This window comes from Zootoca vivipara, chromosome 6, assembly GCF_963506605.1.
Source record: "Zootoca vivipara chromosome 6, rZooViv1.1, whole genome shotgun sequence".
Classification (NCBI taxonomy): Eukaryota; Metazoa; Chordata; class Lepidosauria; order Squamata; family Lacertidae; genus Zootoca; species Zootoca vivipara.
The window spans coordinates 24,786,217-24,808,527 of NC_083281.1; the positions used below are offsets into that span (position 1 = coordinate 24,786,217).

The 22,311-nt window shown below is 44.8% G+C and overlaps 2 protein-coding genes and 1 long non-coding RNA gene across 3 annotated transcripts in view; 2 read left to right on the forward strand and 1 right to left on the reverse strand.

Moving 5' to 3' along the window:
- LOC118086965 (interferon-inducible GTPase 5) overlaps positions 1 to 22,311 on the forward strand; it is a 159,488-nt gene that overhangs the window by 121,528 nt on the left and 15,649 nt on the right. The gene's annotated exons all lie outside the window — the stretch shown is intronic.
- Positions 279 to 10,145, reverse strand: LOC132592296 (uncharacterized). Its single transcript, XR_009557729.1, has 3 exons — positions 10,027 to 10,145; positions 2,835 to 2,973; positions 279 to 1,527 (listed from the first exon to the last, which is right to left on the reverse strand). It is a non-coding gene; the product is annotated as an uncharacterized LOC132592296 (long non-coding RNA).
- Positions 15,514 to 22,018, forward strand: LOC118086964 (interferon-inducible GTPase 5-like). The gene is made up of 2 exons (XM_035119087.2): positions 15,514 to 15,696; positions 17,109 to 22,018. The coding sequence occupies exon 2, from the start codon at positions 17,137 to 17,139 to the stop codon at positions 18,367 to 18,369; it is 1,233 nt and encodes a 410-aa protein (XP_034974978.1). The 5' UTR covers positions 15,514 to 15,696; positions 17,109 to 17,136; the 3' UTR covers positions 18,370 to 22,018.

A 22,311-nucleotide genomic window follows, 5' to 3' on the forward strand; every position in this document is an offset into this window, starting at 1 on the left:
ACAATATTACACTTTATAGTTCAATATTACACTTCCTGGCAAAGGTCCCCTTTGTCCCTCTTAAAAGAAATACACAACACAGTGTTTATAAAATAAGATAGAGTTTACTTACAGTTTCATCCTGAGTTACAGCATAATCTCAGAAAGGCAGGCTTGCTTAGAAAAGTTACAAGTATATATACATCTAGAGACTACTTAGTAAAGTAAGACTCCACTTGGTCTCACTCTTGGCTGCAGGCCTAGAGTGAGAACCATGCTAACTAGAGATTCTCTGGAGATGTGTCCTCATCGAGGGAGGAAGTAGCTAAGAGAGAGAGTGATTGCAGGCTAGGGCTTTTGTCTAATCCAACTCATTTGCATGTCTGAGGGAACAGGAACTGACCTGTAGTCAGGTGTCCCTCCAGGTGAGTTCCTGTTAGTGGACACTCTAGGAACTGTTGTGACTTGTCTGCCCCAGTGTTCCATCCCACACGCCCGACCTGCTCCAGACTGCCCTGAAGACACCACAGTTTCCAGTGACCTTCTTTCCAAGCAAAAAGATTCCAAGGCAAGTGTTGGCACTCTTGAAGTATCTCCCTACACAAGTGATGGGGTGTTTGTTTGAGGTGGCAGGAAATGAAGAGTTTTGAGAAAGGGTTGCTGGGAGGAAGAAGGAAGAAGAAAGATTGGCGTCCATCTTGGGCAGGCTGGCTAGAAGATATGCCCTGGGGCTGCACTACTGTGGGGGATAAATCCCTCTTGAAAAGAACATGCTGTAAGATCTGGACTCCCTCCATGCAGACTGAAAATAGCATAAATAGGTGAATAAACCATATTTTTTATAAAGTCTCTGCTGTGTCTCAATTCTCCAAAGGACCACAGACCCTGGGTGCATGCCAGGAACCCCATGGGCTTTGCCACTGCTCAGCAGACAGAGGAGGGGAGGTTTTTGAAACTCTGCTTCAGAAGCATGCCATTTGCACCGCTCAGACTGCTTTTGTCCCACTGCCTATTTTAATGAGGCTCACAATGTATCTTTCCACTGATCAGCCATGTTGGAGGGGGGAGTAGGGGAGGTTCCAGATCGTTTGCCTAGTTTCATGGGCAATTGGGAACAGGGATGGGGGGCTTCAGATAACTGTTAACCTTTGCTGTCCAGCCTCCTTTTTAGCACTCTCAGGTGCTCCCCAGTCAACTCATCAGCACAGAAGGGATTTGCAGGCAAAGGAGAATTTGAAACTTTCCCTCCCCACCCCATGATTCTGATAATAATCTTGTTCCCTACAATGCTGCTATTAACCTTAGGGGAAAGCTTCAGAGTAGCAGGAGATCAAACATCATTGGGATCACAAGGCTGCCAACTGAGCAAGGGGAAAGCAGGCTGGGAGAGAAATACTTTGAAGGACCTCTGTTAAGACTTACTTGCTCCCTAAGATCCTTGAGAATCAGTTGTTTGATGATAGGGAAGTTTATCTTCTCACTTCAGCCGCTCACACTCTCTCCTGTCCTCTCCGGACTTTATGGCAGAGGACTTAGTTCAGAGTTTTACTGAAAAACAAAGCAATTGTCCCAAGTCCCATGGCAACCACAGTGAAAAACATCTAGATGAGCAGACCTCAAAAGGAAAAGGCTGTTGAACCTACTTTGTCTTTCTTAGTTAGACTGAGATGCATTCCCATAACAGGAAGCACAGGGTATGTCCACTCAGTGATGTAATGTGGAGAGGGCCAGGGGGTGGTTGTCTGGGGCACAAAATTTTGAGGGGGCACAACCAGGTGCAGATAAGACAGGGGACAGGGGGTGGCAGGTGAGCTAGTGAGCAACAGTGGGTGGGGCAAAAGTGGGAGGGGCAGAGACAAGTGGGGGCAGGCATGGAAGGGTTGACTGCAGTGTAACCTGGCCAAGGACTCCTCTCAGCGGGTATCGCCAACCCACGGCACACCACTGCTCCTGACTACACATTTCGTGTCCACGTGCACTCTAAAAAACAAACAGCCCTGCTAGTCCCAGTGAGTGTTTGCAAATACTTTTATTAAACAGGGAAGAGGAACAGAGAAAGATGAAGGATGGGACAGCAACCATATGGCGTGACCATTGGCGAACGGTGCTGCTTCGCTGCCCGGGGTGGTACATATGCAGTCCGCCCTGGCGTGTGCGTCATGACATCACGATGTGGCCTGATGCATGCGTCGTGATGTCATAACACACGTGCCAGGGCGGATTGTGCATGTCCACACATGTGCAGTCCGCCCACGGCAGTGCGCAAGGGCAGCGGCAGGGTGCATGCTCCATGAGGGCGGCGGCCAGCACATGCGGGCGGCTGTGGCAAGGGCAGCAGCACACTCGGCCAGAGGAGGCGAGGGGTGGGCCAGGGGCCGACGGCGCTGCCCCATGCGCTGCCCCCACCAGACTGGAGCCAGGGGTGGCCTGCCCCTGCCCCTCCCTTGCTATGCGTCTGGGTGTGAGAGCTTCCCAAGAGCTTCTCTCTCCACTGTGTCAACCCAAAGGAAAGGAAAAGAGACAGGCACCAAGAGGAGGAGGAGGAGGGCCGCTTCCTAGTACCTAAAGAGGGATATGTCAAATTAACACGCAGCATCGTTTGAGAGGGAGACCCTGGTTGGTTTCAGAGCAGTTACTTAAAATTCTTATAGTAGCACTAGCTCATTGGTGATGGCATGTTATTTATTCCCTTTGCAGCGGGGAAGAAGGGCAGCCTTCTCCAACATTAATAATAATAGTAATAATAAACAATTCTGGCCGCACGCCCCACCCGCCTAGCAAGGAGCTCAGAGTCAATCAAGCTCAAAAAGAAACAGAAATCATCATAATCTCAAGAGAAAAATTCAGCTCCTAACCTGCTGCCAGCCCGATTTTTTACGGTAAACCTCAGTCCACTCCGCGGAGGATTCCTCTTCCAGGTTTCTTAACACTTTTCTCCTTCCAACTCTTTTCCTTTCTCTCTTCTTTTCCTTCTACCTCCTGTTCTTCGCACTACTGAAAGCAAAAACGAAAGCGAAGTTGCGCGCGAAGACAATGTAAATTGCAGGAGAGTTTGAAACTTTCCCTCCCCCTCCCATGAGACTGGGGGTAATCCCCTATTTCCCGATTGCAGCAAATAGCAAAAGCAGCATTCCTCGCTAGGGGGGAGCACGGAGCAGCTGCTTGATAGACGAGATTCTGCCTTTCATAGGAAGGTCCCAAAGGATCACTTGTGACACTTGGAGCGTCAGAGGTGGTTAGTCCTTCACCTCTGTTGTTGTTGCCTCTGTGGCAGTCTCAGCGGCACCCAAGTTGTCTGCAAGCCCACACAATCCAGATATTATTCCTTGATGGCTTCCTTGTTGTCGACTTTTGCATTGTTACATTCATAGGCTGCGTAAAGTGGAAGGGCTCTAAAGCTGTGAGGGTTTGGGGCGTTAGAGGAAATAGTGGTTTATTTTTTTGAAAAATTCTGATATTCTACAGGGTGCCGAGCGGTTTTAGAGCCTGCACAAGAAGCTGCCTTTCCAGACCGGGCAGGCAGGACACCAAACTCTCCCCAGAGTGTTCCTAGAAAAGCCATTGTCCCATCCACCATCCTCAGCCTGAGGAGGATATAATGTTATGCAAGTGATCATGACACTGCTACGCTCAAGGATTTCTACAGCCATACGCAGAGAGGCTCGCCTTTCATTCCGCCAGCTTTCTGCCGCCTGGGGAGCTGAAGCTCTTCCGCACCCCCTTGCAGACCAGGCAGACAGGAAGCAACTGGATCTGCAAAGTCAGTTGAGAAGCTGCTGCAGCAGGATCTTTTCCTATCCAGCCCACGGTGCCAGCAGTGGCAATTTTAATCTGAACTTTTAGACACAGTGTATTGCGATCGGAGTTCAGAAACTCCCTGTTGCAGAATGTGCCTATCACTATGGGACTTTCGGACGCTGAGATATGATAGCCAGATATCTAAAGGGCTGGCTGCCATATGGAGGGTGGTGCAAGCTTGCTTTCTCCTGCTCCAGAGGGTCGGACCTGAACAAACAGCTTCCAGCTACAAGGAAAGAGATTCTGACTGAACACAAGGAAGAACTTTCTGACAGCGAGAGCTCTTTGACGGTGGAACGGAATCCCTCTGGAGTATTAGTATTAATAATATAATATTAAAATGGATGGAAGATGAATGCAGAAGAGGTCAATTCTAGATGCACAGGAATGGAAACGACGAAATAAATCTGTTGGGTCAGTGGTGCTTTTATTTATAAGTTACATAATTTGTTTAAAGACTTTGTATCATATCATCATGATTTCTTCTGAGTTTTGATGCCATGTGGGCCTCACACTGCTTGCTTTTCCTTCCAATCAGGACCCAGCGCAGTCCAATACAGTGGAACCTCGGTTTATGAATTTTCAGTTTATGAACACTGCGGACCCATCTGGAACGGATTAATTCACTTTCCATTACTTTCAATGGGAAAGTTCGCTTCAGTTTATGAACGCTTCAGTTTAAGTACCCCGCGGACCGTCTGGAACAGATTAATCCACTTTCCATTACTTTCAATGGGAAAGTTCGCTTCACTTTATGAACGCTTCAGTTTATGAACAGACTTCCGGAACCAATTGTGTTCATAAACCGAGGTACCACTGTACATGATTTACAAGAAGGAGGACCTACAGCAATCCCATTTAGCTTTCGTTTTCTCAGAAATCAGCTGTTTGAGCAGAGTTGTGTGCTGGGCAGGGGAGGGGGAGAGGAAAACTTGTAAACAGGATGCAATTTCTGCTCCAAGATCATAAAAACCCAAAACTACTTTTCTCTTTCAAGGTTATGCAGGGTATACAGTTGCAAATAATCAGCCAAACAGAGCAACTATAACAACCCCATTTGGATCCCCCCCCCCCGCAGAAATCAGTTCTTTTAACATTGCTATGTTGCTGGGCAGGGGAGGGGGAGAGGAAAACTTGTAAGCAGGATGCAATTTCTGCTCCAATGTCTTCCCATAGATCACAACTGCATCTCCCAAATAACTCTGAAGGGCTGTGATGCTATGTTCTCCAAGTAATCACTCATTACTTTCATACTTTGTTGATTGCCCCTGCCATGACCCAGCACAGTCCAAGAAATTATTACAAGCCAGCATGGCCAGTGGCCAGGAATGATGGAAAATGAAGTCAAAACATCTGGAAGGCATCAGTTTGAGGAAGCTGGTGTAGATGTGGGGACCTTCCAGATGTCCTTTTAACTGAGCATTCATATCTGAGCTCATAATGATATTGGGGTGGTTATACGTGATTCCACTTTCAATACCCTTTGCATCTGCAAATGTTTGGGGGTGACCATACTGCTTCGTTTGCAATAGGCACCAGCTCCAGAGTTTGCTGCTAAAGCCCTGCAACTTCTTTGTAACACAAATGTTCTTTTTTTTATAAATAATTTTTATTGATTTTACAAAAATAAAGCAAGACACACATACAGTATCAGATTCATCCATCCTTTTCCACCACTACCCCACGAGGCCCCCTCCTGCCACGAGAGAGTCCCATGCAGGGCGAGCAGTCGAAGGTGGTCCATTTTGTAGCTGGGTTTATCCCCTCCCCTCTCCTCCGCCCCCAGGGCCCACCTCTGCCACCAGTGGGCCCTAGGGTAACAAGGGAAGGCAGAGGAGGATGTCCGCCCAGCTATCTATCCATATATGTCTTTAAAAGAAAAAGGAAGAAAATATAAAGAAAAAAGAGCAATCCCAACCCCCCCAAAAACACAAATGTTCATGGGTGTGTGTTGCCCACATTTGTCCCACTACAGAGCAAGAGAGACCTTCCAGATAGCAATAATAACCGAGTGACATTGGGGAAGTGTTGCAAACCTATTAATAAAGTGAAATGGTATGTGGATGGTCCAGTATAAATCCCCCACTCATGCATTATTATTGTGTCAATGACAGGTTGCAGAATACACCCACAAGACATCAGTCTGGAGGGGTCAAGATAATTCACAATATTTATCATTTATGAGACTTTCATGGAAAACTTAAAGCTTATTAGTTAGGCTGGCCATATTTCAAAAGGTGAAAGTCCAGACACAAAGGTTTTTTGAGCTCCCCCCCCCTTTTCTTTTTTTGCAAAATATCAGGTGTGGAGAAACCGTGGTTCTCCGGAATGTTTCTGGACTCAAACTCCCATCAATCTCAACCAGCATGGTCATTGGTCAGGGATGGTGTGGGTTGTAGTCCCACAACAGCTAGAGAGCCACATCCCTGGTGGAGAGAGAGAGAAATGTCGGCAGTGACATCAGAGGGTGATTAAATGCAAGAAACTGAGGCTTTGATTGGAGAACATTTCATCACAACACATCCAAGTTAAGCACCCTCAGATGCTCTCCAGGCAACTCATCATCACAGACTTTGTGGCAGAAGAACGAGTTCAGTGTTTTATGGAAAAACAAAGCAATTGTCCCAATCCTATGGTAACCACAGTGAAAAACATCTAGATGGGCAGACCTCAGAAGGCTGTTGAACCAACTTTGTCTTTCTCAGGCTGAGATGTGTGGGAATGTTAGGGATGTGGATTAGGATATATTATTAGATAGATCCTATCCAAGCTTGTGTTATCAAGCTTCCAACATCAGCAGAGTGACATTCCCCTTTTGTGCGCAGCAAAAGTGTGCGTTTAGGTTTGTTAAAATCTATACAACAATATTATACTTCCTGGCAAATCCCCTTTGTCCCTCTTAAAAGAAATACATGACACAATAGTATTAAAATAAGATAGAGTTTACTCACATGACACCCTGAGTTAACAGCGTAATCTCAGAAAGGCAGGCTTACAAAGAAAAGTTACAAATATGTACATCTGGAGTCTACTTAGTAGAGTAAGGCTCCGTCTGGTCTCTCTCTTGGCAGCAGGCCGAGAGGGAGAACCATCCTAACTGGAGATTCTCTGGAGATGTGTTCCCATTGAAGAAGAGATGGCTAAGAGAGAGAATGGCTGCTGGCTAGGGGCTTTTATCTGCCAGCTAATACATCTCATCTGCATGTCTGGAGGAACAGGAAACCGACCTGGTCAGGTGTTCCTCCATGTGGTCCTCCATGTGGACACTCTGGGAACTGTTGTGACTTGTCTGCCCCAGTATTCCATCCCACAAAGAGCAGCAGGAGATCAAACATCATTGGGAATGTCCCGCTTTTCCTTAGAAGGTCCCTACAGTATTTTCATTGAGGAAACGTTGGCAGGTATGGCACAGGTACACCATCACCATGTGCCATCCCACCCCACCCCACCCCATAGCTCACCCGGTTGTGGCACAGGCATCCTGACAAAATGTGCAGAAATGCATCGAGCAAAACCTCATTTAAAGATGTGCATTTTGAGATGAAAGTGCATCGGTGTGCATGATGGCTATGCTCTGCCTCCCCAGTATGAGGCAGTAATGCTTCTGAACACCAGTTGCTGGAGACCACCAGAGGGGGGAATATTTTTGTGCTTAGGTCCTGCATTCCAGTTTCCCACAGGCATCTGGTTGGCCAGATCCAGCAGGACTCTTCTATTCTGACATTTACAAGGAGGAGGAGGAGGAGGAGGAGGAGGAGGAGGAGGAGGAGGAGGAGGAGGAGGAGGATAACAATGTGACAAAGCAACTTGAAATGTGATGTGGTTATGACAGGGACCTTCCAGATTCCTCTGAAGCCAAGATCAAAGTCTGGGAAGGGGGCTATGTGTGGAACTTCATGGGGATGAGGAGGGAGGTACATTTGATTAAACCAATGTATTTTGATCCACAAACAATAGACAGTAGCAATATATTCAGGACTAAATGTTCCATTGCTGATCATTCCTGGATGCTTGCAAGCACTCAGCTCTTGCGCAAATGGATGATTTCCGAGAAAGCAAAACCTAAACTGGGTGGGTCTACTATCTTTTTCTTGTAAGCCATTTGGAGAACAAAAACAAACGGAAATCTCTCCAGCCAGACAAGCAGAAGCTAAGCACGCACAGGAAGGAAGCCTTTCCCAGCAGTCAAGAGACTAGTTTGGTGCAGCCATTTCTGTTCAAAGCAGTGAACCAGCTGTAGGTTGAAAAATCTGAGACAGTGATGAATCTAGGAGCATGAGAACACTAAACACTATTTCCAAGGACAATTTTGAAGATAAAAGAGACTTTTAGAGTACAAACTACTTGTCTTTTAATTCAAAGGGAGATTCAGCAGTCTTTGGATATGCAATAAAAGGTCCTGCTTATCAGGTTGAAAAATAAAACACAAATACCATTAGCCATATGACCTAATGTTGAACCCCCCTTTTATGACAACAGCAACAACTGTGTTGTTCCTCTTGCAGCCAGCACCTGCAAAAAATGGGGCTCTGTGTGAGCAGGTACTCACAGCCATACAGAACAGGATTTAAACCCCTTCTTAACAGCTGATAATTGTGAGATTAAATCCTGCTGCTTTCACTGCCTGCACCCATTCCCTGCTATCTTAGCCAACACCTGGAGACAACCTAGAATTAAACACTATGCACCTGCCCATCAGCTGATGACAACTGTTTGGCAGGTGGGAGCGGTTTGGAAAAATTGTAATCGCAGGCCAAATTGAACCCCTTAATGAGCTAAGATTGAAATAAGGGCTCCCCTGTTTACTCAACTTGCCTCCTGATTTGCTTGCACAAATTTTAAGTGGTGGTTACACTATGTCTGGTCTTTATTGTTCTGATTTGTTTGCAGGGTGATTATATGACAAACAGCATTAATTTGTTAATGGGTGTAAATACTTCTTCCCATTCATATTTGTTCATCCAACACTTTGCATTGCAGTAACCCATCACTTTCCTAAATGCAATAAAGCCCCACCCTCTCTCTCTCTCTGTGTGTGTGTTTTTTATAAAAAAAACCAACCTGATTTGTTGCACTAGGGGGACACAGGCTCATCCATATGATGACTACATACAGCTAGGGATAGGAGGGAAATTCTAACGGAACTCTAACCCACTTCAACTGTGCAAAACTTATTTTCCAGTGCGCACTTGAATCTGTCCTGCCAGATAGTGACGGTCTGGAAGGACCCCTTAAGTGAGAGCTCAGGTTTTCCTGCAACAACATGAGTTCAGCCATGATGCACCCCTACTTGGCCTCTGCTCATTAAGTCCTTAGGCAACAAAAGCCAGCTATTCCCACCTTCTTAGCTAGAAGCTGTCAAATCTTAGAAAAGCTAATTCTGTAACCTAGCAGACTGCAGTTGGGAATTCTGATGTCAAAATTCAAAGCAGGAGGGAGGAGGACTAGGCAGCAAGCAACCGCGGCCCCTGTTGCACCTGTTTGTTATGCTCAAAGCCTAGCTGAGTGCGGACCACAGATTTCCTGTTGCTAGCACCAACTCACAAGAATGAGAGCACCAGTCTTTTGAGTTCTTCTAGCTCTTCTGCCACAAAGTCCAGAGACCAAATACAAAATACACAAAAACCATGAAGAAATATGAAAAATATGGAAATATTATTAAAAAAATAACTGAAAATAACCTGAGCTAACAATAATCACTTAAATGGCTATAGCCTATGACAGGCATGTCCAACAGGTAGATCGTGATCTACCGGTAGATCACTGGACAGCTGTGGTAGATCACTGGTAGATCACTGGCTCCCCCCCCCCAAAGATGTACAACAACATTGGCTCCCCTAAAAAAAGCTCAACAACCAGTTTTTTAACTCTGTGAGTAGATCAGAGTCTCTTGGGAGTTGGCCACCCCTGGCCAATGACATACATTCCAAGTATAGTCAACTCTAAAGTGCAAAGGTTCTCTTTGAAATCCTATATAGTGTTTAGGTGATGGTACAATAAACACTCAGCGATATTATGTTTAAAGCAAAGTTCCTCAGATGTCCTCATCTGTCCAAAGGAGAGTTTGAAACTTTCCCTCCCCATGATTCTGATGATAATCCCTCTCCTCCCAATGCTGCTATCAACCTTAGGGAAAAGCTCAAGAGCAGCAGAGCAAATTAAACATCATTGGGATCACCAGCCTGCCAGCTGAGCAAAGGGAAAGCAGGCTGGGAGAGAAAGACTTTGAAGGACCTCTGTAAGACTTACTTGCTCCTCAAGATCCTTGACAAACAGTTGTTTAAGGATAGGATAGGTAGTCTTCTCACTTCAGCTGCTCACACTCTCTCCTGTCCTCTCTGGACTTTGTGGCAGAAGAGCTAGAAGAACTCCACACACTGATGCTCTCGTTCTTGTGAGTTGGTGCTAGCAACAGGAAATCTGTGGTCTGCCCTTAGCTAGGCTTTGAGCATAACAAACAGGTGCAGAAGAGGCTGTAGTTGCTCACTGCCTGGACCACTTCCCTCCTGTTTTGAAACTTGACATCAAAATTCCCAACTGCAGTTTGCTAGGTTACAGAATTCACTTTTCTAAAACTTGCCAGCTTCTAGCTAAGAAGGTGGGAATAGGTGGCTTGTGTTGCCTAAGAACTAACTGAGCAGAGGCCAAGTAGGTGTGCATCCTGGCTGAACTCATGTTGTTGCAGGAAAACTTGAGCTCTCACTGAAGTTCCCCCAAAGAGTCACACACATGAGGCGTTTGGTAAAGAAGACTATTTATTGGTTCTGTACAGAAGCATGGTCCAGGGGGGATTGCACCCAAAGGCTGGACCCGAGCTTTGGCAAGCCCCCTCTGTTATACCCCTCGCCCCTTACCATAACCTTTCCTGACCATTTATATTCCCTGATTACACTTATTCCCTTGACATGCACAGAAGCGATTTTCAGTGCCCAGGCATGGGCAGAGCGGCGATTTCTGGCAGCACTCGGCAAGTGAGCGAGCAGCCAGCCGTTGAGCAAGACATTTTACTGGGCAGCGGCTAGCTGCTCACTTGTGGGGGGTGGGGTGCCGAGCCATCAGGGAGGGAGAGGGGCTGCTTCATTTGAAATCCGGTAAATACTGTATCTGGGATATCGAACAATCCGGGGGTGCGACAGGAAGCGGATTTAAATCCGGGGTTTCCCACCAAAAATGGGAGGGTAGACAGCTATGGCCCTCATTGCTACGTGGTAGAAAGTTCAGGAGAACTTTATCACAGTACATTACCTTCAGATGACAGACCAATGGAGGCTCATTGTCTTGTCATTATCTGTTTGCCACACGTACAAGCAGTGGTGTAACTGTGTAAGGTCAGAGCGGATGGGATGATCTCATACTGATACATGGTTTTAGATGAGGCCATCTAAAACGCCAGGTGGGAAGAGGGTGAGAATGTGGCCGTGGTAGATGGGTAAAGATCTTGGAGCAGAAATTGCATCCTGTTTACAAGTTTTCCTCTCCCCCACACCTGCCCAGCAACACAGTTCTGCTCAAACAGCTGGTTTCTGAGAAAACTAAATCCAAATGGGGTTCTTATAGTTGCTCCTTTTTGTAAATAATTTCTTGGACTTTGCTGGGTCATGACCGAGACAGGCTCCACTCAGGGGGGGCTCCACTCGGGGGCTCCCCACCCCACCCCTCACCTCCACCCATGTGCACTGTATGGACATACGCGGTCTGTGCCAGCTGCCCCGCGAGCGGCACCCCATTATGGGCTGCTGTGTGCCAGCAGCGGCCCATGGGGCCATCGTGTGCCATCAGCAGCGCGTACTGACTGCGTATGTGCAGCATCCCGCTCGTGCACATTCTATGCGCCATGCATGCGTCACGATGCCCCGCCCCCACTGCTTGCTTTTGCTCCCAATCAGGACCCAGCACAGACCAAGAAATGATTTACAAGAAGGAGGACCTACAGCAGGGGACCCCAAACTAAGGCCCTCGGGTCCGATTTCGCCCAATTGCCTTCTAAATCCGGCCCGTGGACGGTCTGGGAATCAGCATGTTTTTACATGAGTAGAATGTGTCCTTTTATTTAAAATGCATCTCTGGGTTATTTGTGGGGCGTGCCTGGTGTTTTTACATGAGTAGAATGTGTCCTTTTATTTAAAATGCATCTCTGGGTTATTTGTGGGGCGTGCCTGGTGTTTTTACATGAGTAGAATGTGTCATTTTATTTAAAATGCATCTCTGGGTTATTTGTGGGGCATAGGAATTCATTTATTATTATTATTTTCAAAATATAGTCCGCCCGCCCACAAGGTCTGAGGGACAGTGAACCGGCCCCCTGCTGAAAAAGTTTGCTGTCCCCTGACCTACAGTGACCCCATTTAGCTTTCGTTTTCTCAGAAATCACCTGTTTGAGTAGAGCTGTGTGCTGGGCAGGGGAGGGGGAGAGGACAACTTGTAATTTCTGCTCCAAGATCATAAAAACCCAAAGCTACTTTCTTCTTTCAAGGTTATGCAGGGTAAACAGTTACAAATAACCAGCAGCAGAGCATTTAGTAAGAAATATATGTCTGTATCAGGGACGCGGGTGGCACTGTGGTCTAAACCACAGAGCCTAGGGCTTGCCGATCAGAAGGTCGGCGACGGGGTGAGCTCCCATTGCTTGGTCCCAGCTCCTGCCAACCTAGCAGTTCGAAAGCATGTCAAAGTGCAAGTAGATAAATAGGTACCGCTCCGGCGGGAAGGTAAATGGCGTTTCCGTGTGCTGCTCTGGTTCACCAGAAGAAGTGGCTTTGTCATGCTGGTCACATGACCTGGAAGCTGTACGCCGGCTCCCTCGGCCAATAAAGCGAGGTGAGCGCACCACAACCCCAGAGTCGTCCGTGACTGGACTTAACAGTCAGGGGTCCCTTTACCTTTACCTTTACCTTTACATGCCTGTATCAGTTTATTAGGCTTTTGTTGCAGATAAGCAAGTACCTTGGTGATTTAAAACTCCATAGGGGTTTTCAGTATCTGTTCTGGATTTCCCATCAGAAGTATATACAGTATGTCATTCCTGGATCAAAACTGGTGATACACGGTCATCATTGCTGATCTTCAGTACAGCTAAAACAAGGCACAGCCTATTTGTGATTCTAGATTCAGGGAGGTAGCCATGTTGGTCTGACGAAGTCGAAATAAATAAATAAATGTCCAGTAGCACCTTAGAGACCAACTAAGTTTGTTCTGCGTATAAACTTTTGTGTGCATGCACACTTCTTCAGATACACTGAAACAGAAGTCACCAGACCCTTATACTGTATATAGGGGTGGTGGTGGAGTTTTTCTCAGAAGGGTAGTGGGAGATGGGTGATTGACCCAATTGGTATTGTAAACCTGTTGACAACTGTTAACAACTGCAATTAGTCCTACAGGAAAAAGCAAGGGATAGTATACAGATGACCAAAAGTAGCTTTAGCGTCTGTAATGAGATATCTCTATTCAGTTCAGGTTTTCAGTTTAGTAATACAGTGGTGCCTCCGGTTATGGATGGGATCTGTTCCGGAGGCCCATCCGTATCTGGAGTAATTCACAAAAAGAGGTGCCGTTTCTGCACACACGCACAGCGTGATTGAGCATTTTTGTCCATGTGCGTGCAGCGAAACCGGAACTATACTCGTTCGCAACCTGGAAATACGTAACCCGAGGTACCACTGTACATTGTAATTCAGCAACTCAACATCCCACACAACGATGGATTACAAGCTATAAGGAACACCATTTCAGATAAAATCACAGTGGACTTTGCTACTGTTGGTATGAATGAGTTAAACTGTACACCGGACATTACGTTCTGTCACTGAGAATACTGGGAACATATGGGCATGCATATATCTCTGTACAAACGGAGGGGTTTCTCTCTGTGTGCCTATGTGTGCTTGTGTGCTGTTGTAGAAGGAGTTAGTTTGCCCCCCCCAAGGGATCAAACATGTCTGCTCAGTCTCCAGGTCTGTTAATAAAGCTCATAGATAAGGAGGTCTGCATGGTCCTGATTTATTACACTTCAAGACCAGCTGTTTGCTTTACCTCTGTGCAATTCTGCTGAGGGGAGAAGAAGACAAAAAGCAGAGGACGCCTGGAAGTGTACTGGACCAGGCCCAGCTCCAGGTGTAGTCCTGGTGGCGCGGGGCGCCGGGCCGGTGGGGGGGCACTGCACGGCAAAGCCGCATGGAAGCCGTGCTAAACACTGCGAGGGCGGGGGCACCGGAGCGATCTTGCCCTGTACTGGACTGCCATTGCTTAACTTATCTCCCGGTCTCGTTATAGAGGTTTCACCACCTCATAACTCTTCCAAAACACTATAAATTATTGAACAGCTACCAAACTCTGCCGTTTTGTCCTCACCCAGAACCACTTCAAACATGAAAGCTTATACACAGAACAAACTTTGTTGTTTAGTCGTTTAGTGGTGCCTGACTGTTTGTGACCCCATGGACCATAGCACGCCAGGCACTCCTGTCTTCCACTGCCTCCCGCAGTTGGTCAGACTCATGTTGGCAGCTTCAAGAACACTGTCCAACCATCTCGTCCTCTGTCGTCCCCTTCTCCTTGTGCCCTCAATCTTTCCCAACATCAGGGTCTTTTCCAGGGAGTCTTTTCTTCTCATGAGGTGGCCAAAGTATTGGAGCCTCAGCTTCAGGATCTGTCCTTCTAGTGAGCACTCAGGATAGTGGATAGGTTTGATCTTCTTGCAGTCCATGGGACTCTCAAGAGTCTTCTCCAGCACCATAATTCAAAAGCATCAATTATTCGGCGATCAGCCTTCTTTATGGTCCAGCTCTCACTGGAGGAACCGGAAAGCCACTCCAGTATCCCTGCCAAGAAAACTCCATGGACAAACACGACAGAACAAACTTAGTTGGTCTCTAAGGTGCTACTGGACAATTTTTTATTCATTTAGTGAGCAGCACTGCAGGTGAACCAATAACATCCCTTATGATGCTTTGGCATTCTTAGAATTTTCTGCAATGCAAAAGGGTCACATGACCAATGTTGTACAGGAGTTCCTCAGCAGACAAGTTAGTGTTGAAAGGGCTCCCTTTAAGTAGAACAAAGTATCTCTGCACATGCTAATGCAATCCTTTCACTGTCCCCGCCTCCCACACATCTATTTTGATGCAAATAACAGGAGAGGTCTATGCAGAGCGAGGGTTGAAAGAAAGAACTTGACATACTTCAGATATGAGGCAGAACCTTGTTGTCCTTGCATTCTTAGATTAATAAGTCTGTGCTCAGTGCGCATCTGGTGTACTGCAGATGCAGATCTGGTTGTGCAACCATCATCATGGGCATCTCATGCCCTGATCAGCCGAATTATCCTCATAGCACTCCTCTGCTCTCCCAGCCTGCCATTTACACCCCAGCCTATGGATTTTATCCAACATTGCTCATGCTCAGCTGAAATGAATGCACCTGATTAACTAGAATGTTTTTTTTAAAAAAAAATCTAGGAAATTTCTATGGTCCTTTGCAAATATTCTATTCTACACTGCAGTACCGATAGTAGGAAGGCCGGGCTCCGGGTAGGCCTCTTTCATCAATGCCACACTACTTAAGTGCAGACAACTCCGGTCCTGTAAGACTGGCAAAGAGGCAACAACAGCAGAGGTAAAGGATTGCCCACATGGGATGCTTCCGCAGGTGATCCTTTGGGACTTTCCAGAAAAGGCAGCATCCCCGCTGTCAAATCAGTTGCTTGGAGCTCCCTCTGGTCAGGAATGCGGCTTTGGCTATTTGTTGCAATCTTATCTCATGCTCGCTCGTTACCTTCGCTATCTTTTTTGCTTTTAGTAGTATGACAATCAGGAGGGAGAGGGTATAAAAGGGAGAGAGAGGGAGAGAGCAGGACAGAGAAAAGCGTGAGAAACCTCAAAGCAAAACCTCCAAGCTACAAAAAAATCGGTCCGGCAGCAGGTAAAGAGTTGAACTTTTCTCCTGGGTCTAGAATGATTTCTGTTTCTTTTTTAGCTTGTTTGCGTTAAAGGAGACTCTGAGCTCCTTGCTTGGTGGGTGGCAGAAACTGTTGTTGTTGTTGTTGTTTATCTTTTACCTTTTTATTGTTATTTTTTACCTTTTACCTTTTAACATTTTTATTGTTATTATATTAACCATTACATTATTGTAACACTATTTTGATATCATATACCATAGCATATTATAAACAATATTATTATTATTATTATTATTATTATTATTATTGATGTTCTAGAAGGCTGCCCTTTTCCCCCAAGGCAAAGGAATAAATAACATGCCATCAACAGGGAGCAAGCAGAGCTCATGCTACCAGAAGAGTCCCCCCTGTTTAATAAATGGCGTTCATTGCAATGCAGTTCATGACCCCACCCCCTTTGTCAGAGGGGGGAACGGGGTGCAGAACAGAGGAATACAGCAACTTCTGTTCTCCAAACAATGCCCTGAGTGCTGAAGAGGCAGAGACCATCTGGGCTGCCTCTTCAGCCAATGGACCCTACAGGACCAGTTGTATATTCCTGCATTGCAGGGTGTTGGAGTAGATGATCCTTCGGGTCCCTTCCAACTCTACAGTTCTACGATCCTACAACTTTCTCAAGTTGCCCTCTCGGGGCTTTCTGTGTCCTTCCCTGACTGTGGTACCAAAGGTGAAACTTCCCTTCTCCAGCTGAAAAATCGCCTCCCCATATCAATTAAAACAAACAAAACTCCACTGATAACACCCCACACTTAATGAAACATGCAGTTAGGTCCTCAGAATGTCTTTAATTCTAAAAAAGGGTTTCATGCTCTTTTTTCCCTTTAGCTGTATTTCATTTAAATATTTATCTATATATATATATAAATGAAAACTGGGCATGCGGGTTATTAGCCACTTTTCTCCGAAACAGCTTCACCAATTGCGTTCAAATTTGGCCACAATGTCCCAAGCGAATGTCCGAAGGCTCTTATAAAGTTTGCTAAGACAGATGTCACACTACCGCCAGGTTAAATCCCCAAAAAACCGTGTTTCAAAACACACCACTCAGACGAAAATGCATGCTGGGAAAAGAACCAGGTTGCAAACCAGCATATTTATTTATGAAATGTTTTATCCAAAGTTTTAGCCACATCTCACATAAACATGTTTTAAGGATTATGTGTGAATGCATGCACATATACACTTTTGAGAGATTGACAACAGGCACAATTCTTCACTTTATTGAAATCCTACCAACTGCTGCTCAAACAACACACTGGTCTCAGAGATATGCCCTAAGTAAATTGATTTCCCCACATAAACCATGGATTGTAAAGATGTCCATAAAAGTGTGTGGAAAACTATCTAACTATTACAGTTTTCTTCTCTTTCTCAGATAAAGTGAGCCACAAGGAATCACTGTCATGGATCCTGCCATAACAATAGAAACCTTAAAAAAAGACCTTGCTGAAATGAAGGCTGCTTTCGAGAAAAAAACATTTGAAGCTGTTTCAGCTGAAGTTCAACAGCAGTCAAATTTATTAAATAACATCACATTGGAAATTGCCATCACAGGAAGATCAGGTGTTGGGAAGTCATCTTTCGTCAATGCCCTTCGAGGAATGGAAGATTATGCAGAGGGTGCAGCTAAAACGGGGGTGACAGAAACAACAATGGTGCCACAAGAATATTCACACCCCACATTCCCCAAAGTCAAATTTTGGGATCTACCAGGATTTGGAAAAGATAACTTTAGTGCAGAGGAATACCTAGAGGAGGTCAATTTCAGCAAGTATGATTTTTTCATCATCATCGCCTCAGGGCGCTTCACTGAGGATGACACCAACTTGGCTCTTGAGATCCAGAAAAATAAGAAGAAATTCTACTATGTGCGCAGCAAAGTGGATGTTGATATAGATAATGACAGGAAGTCAAAAGGCATCAAGGAGGGGGACAGCGATAGGAAGATGCAGTCTGAGAAAGAGACGCTTGACACTGTACGGACAGATAGCTATGATAATTTGAAGGCGTTAGGTGTGTCTTCTCCAAGGGTCTTTCTAATATCGAGGTGGGATTTGAGCAAGTATGATTTCCCCCTGCTTCAAGAGACCATTGAAAAGGAACAGGATGAACTCAAGAGAGATGTTTTAATCATGTGTCTTCCGATTTTTACAAAAGATAGCATTAAAAAGAAGAAGGCTGCTATGGAGAGCCTGATATGGAAAAATGCCATGGTGAGTTGTACTGTTGGGTTGATTCCTGTCCCGTTCCTATCATTTGGTTGTGACATTGCCATTGTGGTTTCGACAATGAGGGATATCTGCAAAGTTTTTGGCTTGGATGAAAATTCCCTCAATATACTAGCAAACCGAGTGGAGAAAGATGTTGAAGAGTTGAAATCCGTTATTGAACATACCCCAAGCACCGGTAAGATCACGGCAGAATTCGTCATGGATATCTTGAAGAGGTCAGCAATGTGGGGAGCAATCACAGCGGTAGAGATGGTCCTGGGTTTCATACCTCTGTTGGGGTCTCTCTATGGTGGGGGCAGTTCTTTTGCTACCACATTCTACTTGCTGAATAATTTCCTGGAAAAAGCTGTGAAAGATGCAGAGAAAGTTCTGGCAAAGGCTGCTGAGCCTAAGAGACACAAGTAAACAGCAAATACATCTACCTGGTGGGAAGAGATATCCAGGTGAAGCATGCATTATCTCATCTTTCTATCACATCATCAACCAATTGCTCCCTTTATTACTCTTCAGCTCAGCACTTTATTACTCTTCAGCTCAGGGTTGCCATATTTCAAATAGTGAAAATCCGGACACAAAAGTTGTTGAGCTTTTCACTTGGGGGGAGGGGCAAAGTTGTAGAGATTTGGGGGGGGAATTGATGAGCATTTTTTTTTGCAAAATCTCTAAAAAACAAAAGAAGTTTTTGAGCTATTTTTAAGGAAATTCATCAAAAATATCAACACTTCTGACATGTGTTGCCATGGGTTTCCATATATTTTCACAGACATTTTTACCAATTTTCAAAATTCTGCCTGGACGCTACTTCTGACGGATGAATCCCAGACATTTGGCAGCCCTATTGTAACAACGCTTAATCAGTAGCCAGCCTGGGCAATTTTTGGCCAGTTAAGAGGTTCCTTATCTCCTACCTGTCGGTGATGGATGTCATCCAAGGCAAATAAAAACAAAGATGGCAAAGATACAGCAAATTTGTAGCAGCAAAACATAAAGGATGGAGAAAAGAAGAGAAGAGAAATGGCTTCAGAGAGTTCTATTGCTGATACGCTTAAGTAAATTGTGATGCAGAATTAATGTCTGAATGATAATTTAACAAAGGTGAATCTTAAAATTACAGCCCTGGATCAAAAAGTTACTGATCTTAATGAGGAGATATCAAAATCTGAAACAATACGAATTGAACAAGATGTAACACAGATCTCTTCTAGGGTGGGATCCTGCAAGACATCCTTATCCATTCAAAAATATACTACAGTATATAGTTTTGTAGCCTTTAGTATATTTTATTGTTATTTAGTTATTGCTGCTTTTAAAAATGTTTTAATGTAGCCTCTTCCTCCTTTGATTACTATTCTTTCCTTTTCCCTTATTTACTTAATCTCAATAAAATAATAAATATTGAAATTTTAAGAACTTGTTTTTTTCTGAATCCTCCCTACTGCAATTATTTCCCCAACTGTTCTAATTTTTGTTTTAACAAAATCATTTACCATGGGAAAACTATAGGCAACAGTCCAGATTGAGGTGACCTAACCTGAACCACAAGCCTGTTTTCTCTCAGCCTCCTTGTTGTAATGATTAATCTTTGCTTCACTTCACCAGCTGGGTGGGTGGGTAGGTAGGGGAAGCCTGAGCCTTTGGGGAGGGTTTTTTTCCTCTGGAAAGAAGCATACACATACCCACAAATTTCCTTGTACTTTAGGATGCTACTGTTATAAAATCATATGGGGGGGGTTTGCAGGACACCACTATTAATGAACAGAGAGGGGTGACAGAATTTGACAGCTGCAATACCCAGAATCCTGTTCAATGCCATCTTCCCTGTCTCCTCACCCCTCCCGCTAGGACGCAACCCTGCCTGAAGGAAGGCTTAAGGATCTGCATATGCACAACAGTTAGCATAAATTCACACATTTCCCCTCTCCACCTCCCCTCCGCCCAGAACAAAACAATGTTTCCAGAAGAAGGGGGGGAAACCGCCCAAATCCAAAGTGACACTTTTCTACTCAAGTTAATAATACAGCCTATTATATGTTCTCTTACCATGAAATCTCTATCCGCTGCCTCTGTATTAGAATTGCCAGTATCTCTCTGTATTAGAATTGCTGTTTTATATCTTAGAACTGTATATGTCAGGACTGCTACCTTTTAATTAGAAATCCCTGTATTAGGTATGTTTTCCAGGTATATTTTCTGTATGAACCCTGTATGATCCCAACCCCCCCTGAACCTTGCCCTACTGCCACCCCATACCCACCCAAGAACGCACGGACAATAGAGGGATTAGCTGGCACAAAAATAAAGATGCCATCTTCAACGTAGTCCACCCTTCCATGGCCTGGAGGAAAACACCTGCCGGGCGGACTTCCACTCCACGGAAATCGCCAGGAACTGCCCCACCTCTGCACCCATCTCGACTGATTGCCCCTCCTGCCAAACAACAGGGAGCACCATCAGCGACGGGAGAAGAGCAATTGACATCTCCCCATCTGAAAGAAAAAGTCATCTCCTCACCCAGCTAATCGATCGCCACCCATCCTCCTTGTCTTTCCCCTCCCTCCCAGTCCAGGGATTTTCATGCAGGGACAGGAGGGTATAAAAAGGGGCTTCACCATTTCCCGGGGTTCCTTCCTTCTTTCCAGAGGCAGGGACCCTACAGCTGTAGCTTTGCATTCTGCAATAAAGGGATCAGTTTGTTTTTCCTGACAGTATCGTGTGGTCTCTGTCATTTTCCCGGCGGAGCTGAACTTAGTGCAAATTTTGGAGCTTCCGACCCGCGTCTGTCCTTCTTAAAAGGCAACGCATTTTGGGGTACATTTTTCATAACACTATGAAACAGAGAAGGACTGCTTTGTCTTCAACATACAGTAGTTGAAGTAGAGGGAGTTTAGGGTGTCCTCCTGCCACAAACAACTCCAGCTTTTCTCTCTTGGTGCTTCTTATTCTTTCTTTGTTTTTGTTTTGTTTTTGAGGGATATGTGCTTTTCCTTTTTTCATTTCTTGGTTTTTGAGAAAACCAAGAAACCAGAGATGACAACATCAGAACAAACGAGACTTCAAATCAGGTCTCTGTCCATATTAGAGCTTGGAACTAGTTCAACATGTGCATTAAAAAACTAATTCCCATTCATGTTCATCCCTTTATGAAACAAACTAGTTCCCTTTATGTTCAGTTCACTTCAGGTTGGCCTCTGTTATATTCTCCAACCGATGGAGAACCCAATAAGGGAATAAGGGCAGATTTTTGCCTAGAACAATGTTCAGTTCACTTCAGGTTCATCCAAATTATCCTTGGCAATATTTTGTATAAATACTCTAAAGCATTTAGAAAGTGACAATGAACTTAAAAATGAGCCAGAAATCATTCTTAGTTTTGCACCAACATCAACTTAATTCATGTTTAGTTTACCCAGCAATTATGGGAACTACTTTCACATGTAGTTCAGATGATTTTCAAACAAATTCAGTCCACATTGAACTTGTTCATTCCAAGCACTAGCCAATTGTTTTTGAGATTGTTATAGTCCATATATGATTTTACCGGCTGCTGAGATAAAAATCCAAGTTTTTCCAGCTGTCAGAGGTGGCTACTCTGACAACTACTCGCAGCTAAACTAAGAGATGGCTATGCATCAAGTTGGGGCCAGCAACACCAGCTCTTATTTGTGGTATGAGTTTATTCCTCCTCAGAATGCAACTTTTCTGTAAAGTCTTACAGCAATGCCCTTGGAGGTTGAAATGTTCCCCCACTGGCTGCCAATTCACAAATAAACATACAAAGTAATATAGTTTTTATTGACAATTGGAATAAGCCTACCTAAATCTATGGGCTCTTTGTGGAGGAAGTTAAGTGGGTTTACTTTCCTCCATACATATTTTATATTTTAACGGGTGGGAGGTTATTTCTTATATTAAAATGATTAAGAGGTGTCTGAGTTTGGTGAATTTTTGCTTATACATTTTTAAAAAGAACTTTGCAGCTTCACCCTGCCTTTCTGGTGCTAAGCCTTACAGGCCACTGATAACCTGAAAGTGAGAGGCAGTCTAGAGCACTCCCTGCAAAGTTCTTGGTTTGGTTGTTGGTTTCTTTCCTTGTTATTTACATTTATTTAAATAACATGTTATTTAAAGCAGAGCAACATAGGAATCTTTAAAAAGGAGGGGTACCCTATCTGAAATAAAGGCCTCTCTTAAAAATATAACCCTCCATTGACGTGTTTTATCCAGAGTATTTAGTACTCTGTTGGCAATGTTATGAACACTTTCTTGCCAAATGCATGGTGGTTCTTTTAAACTGAGATTCAGAGGCAACACAAAACACAAGTGAGTGAGAAGATTTAAGATTTTTAT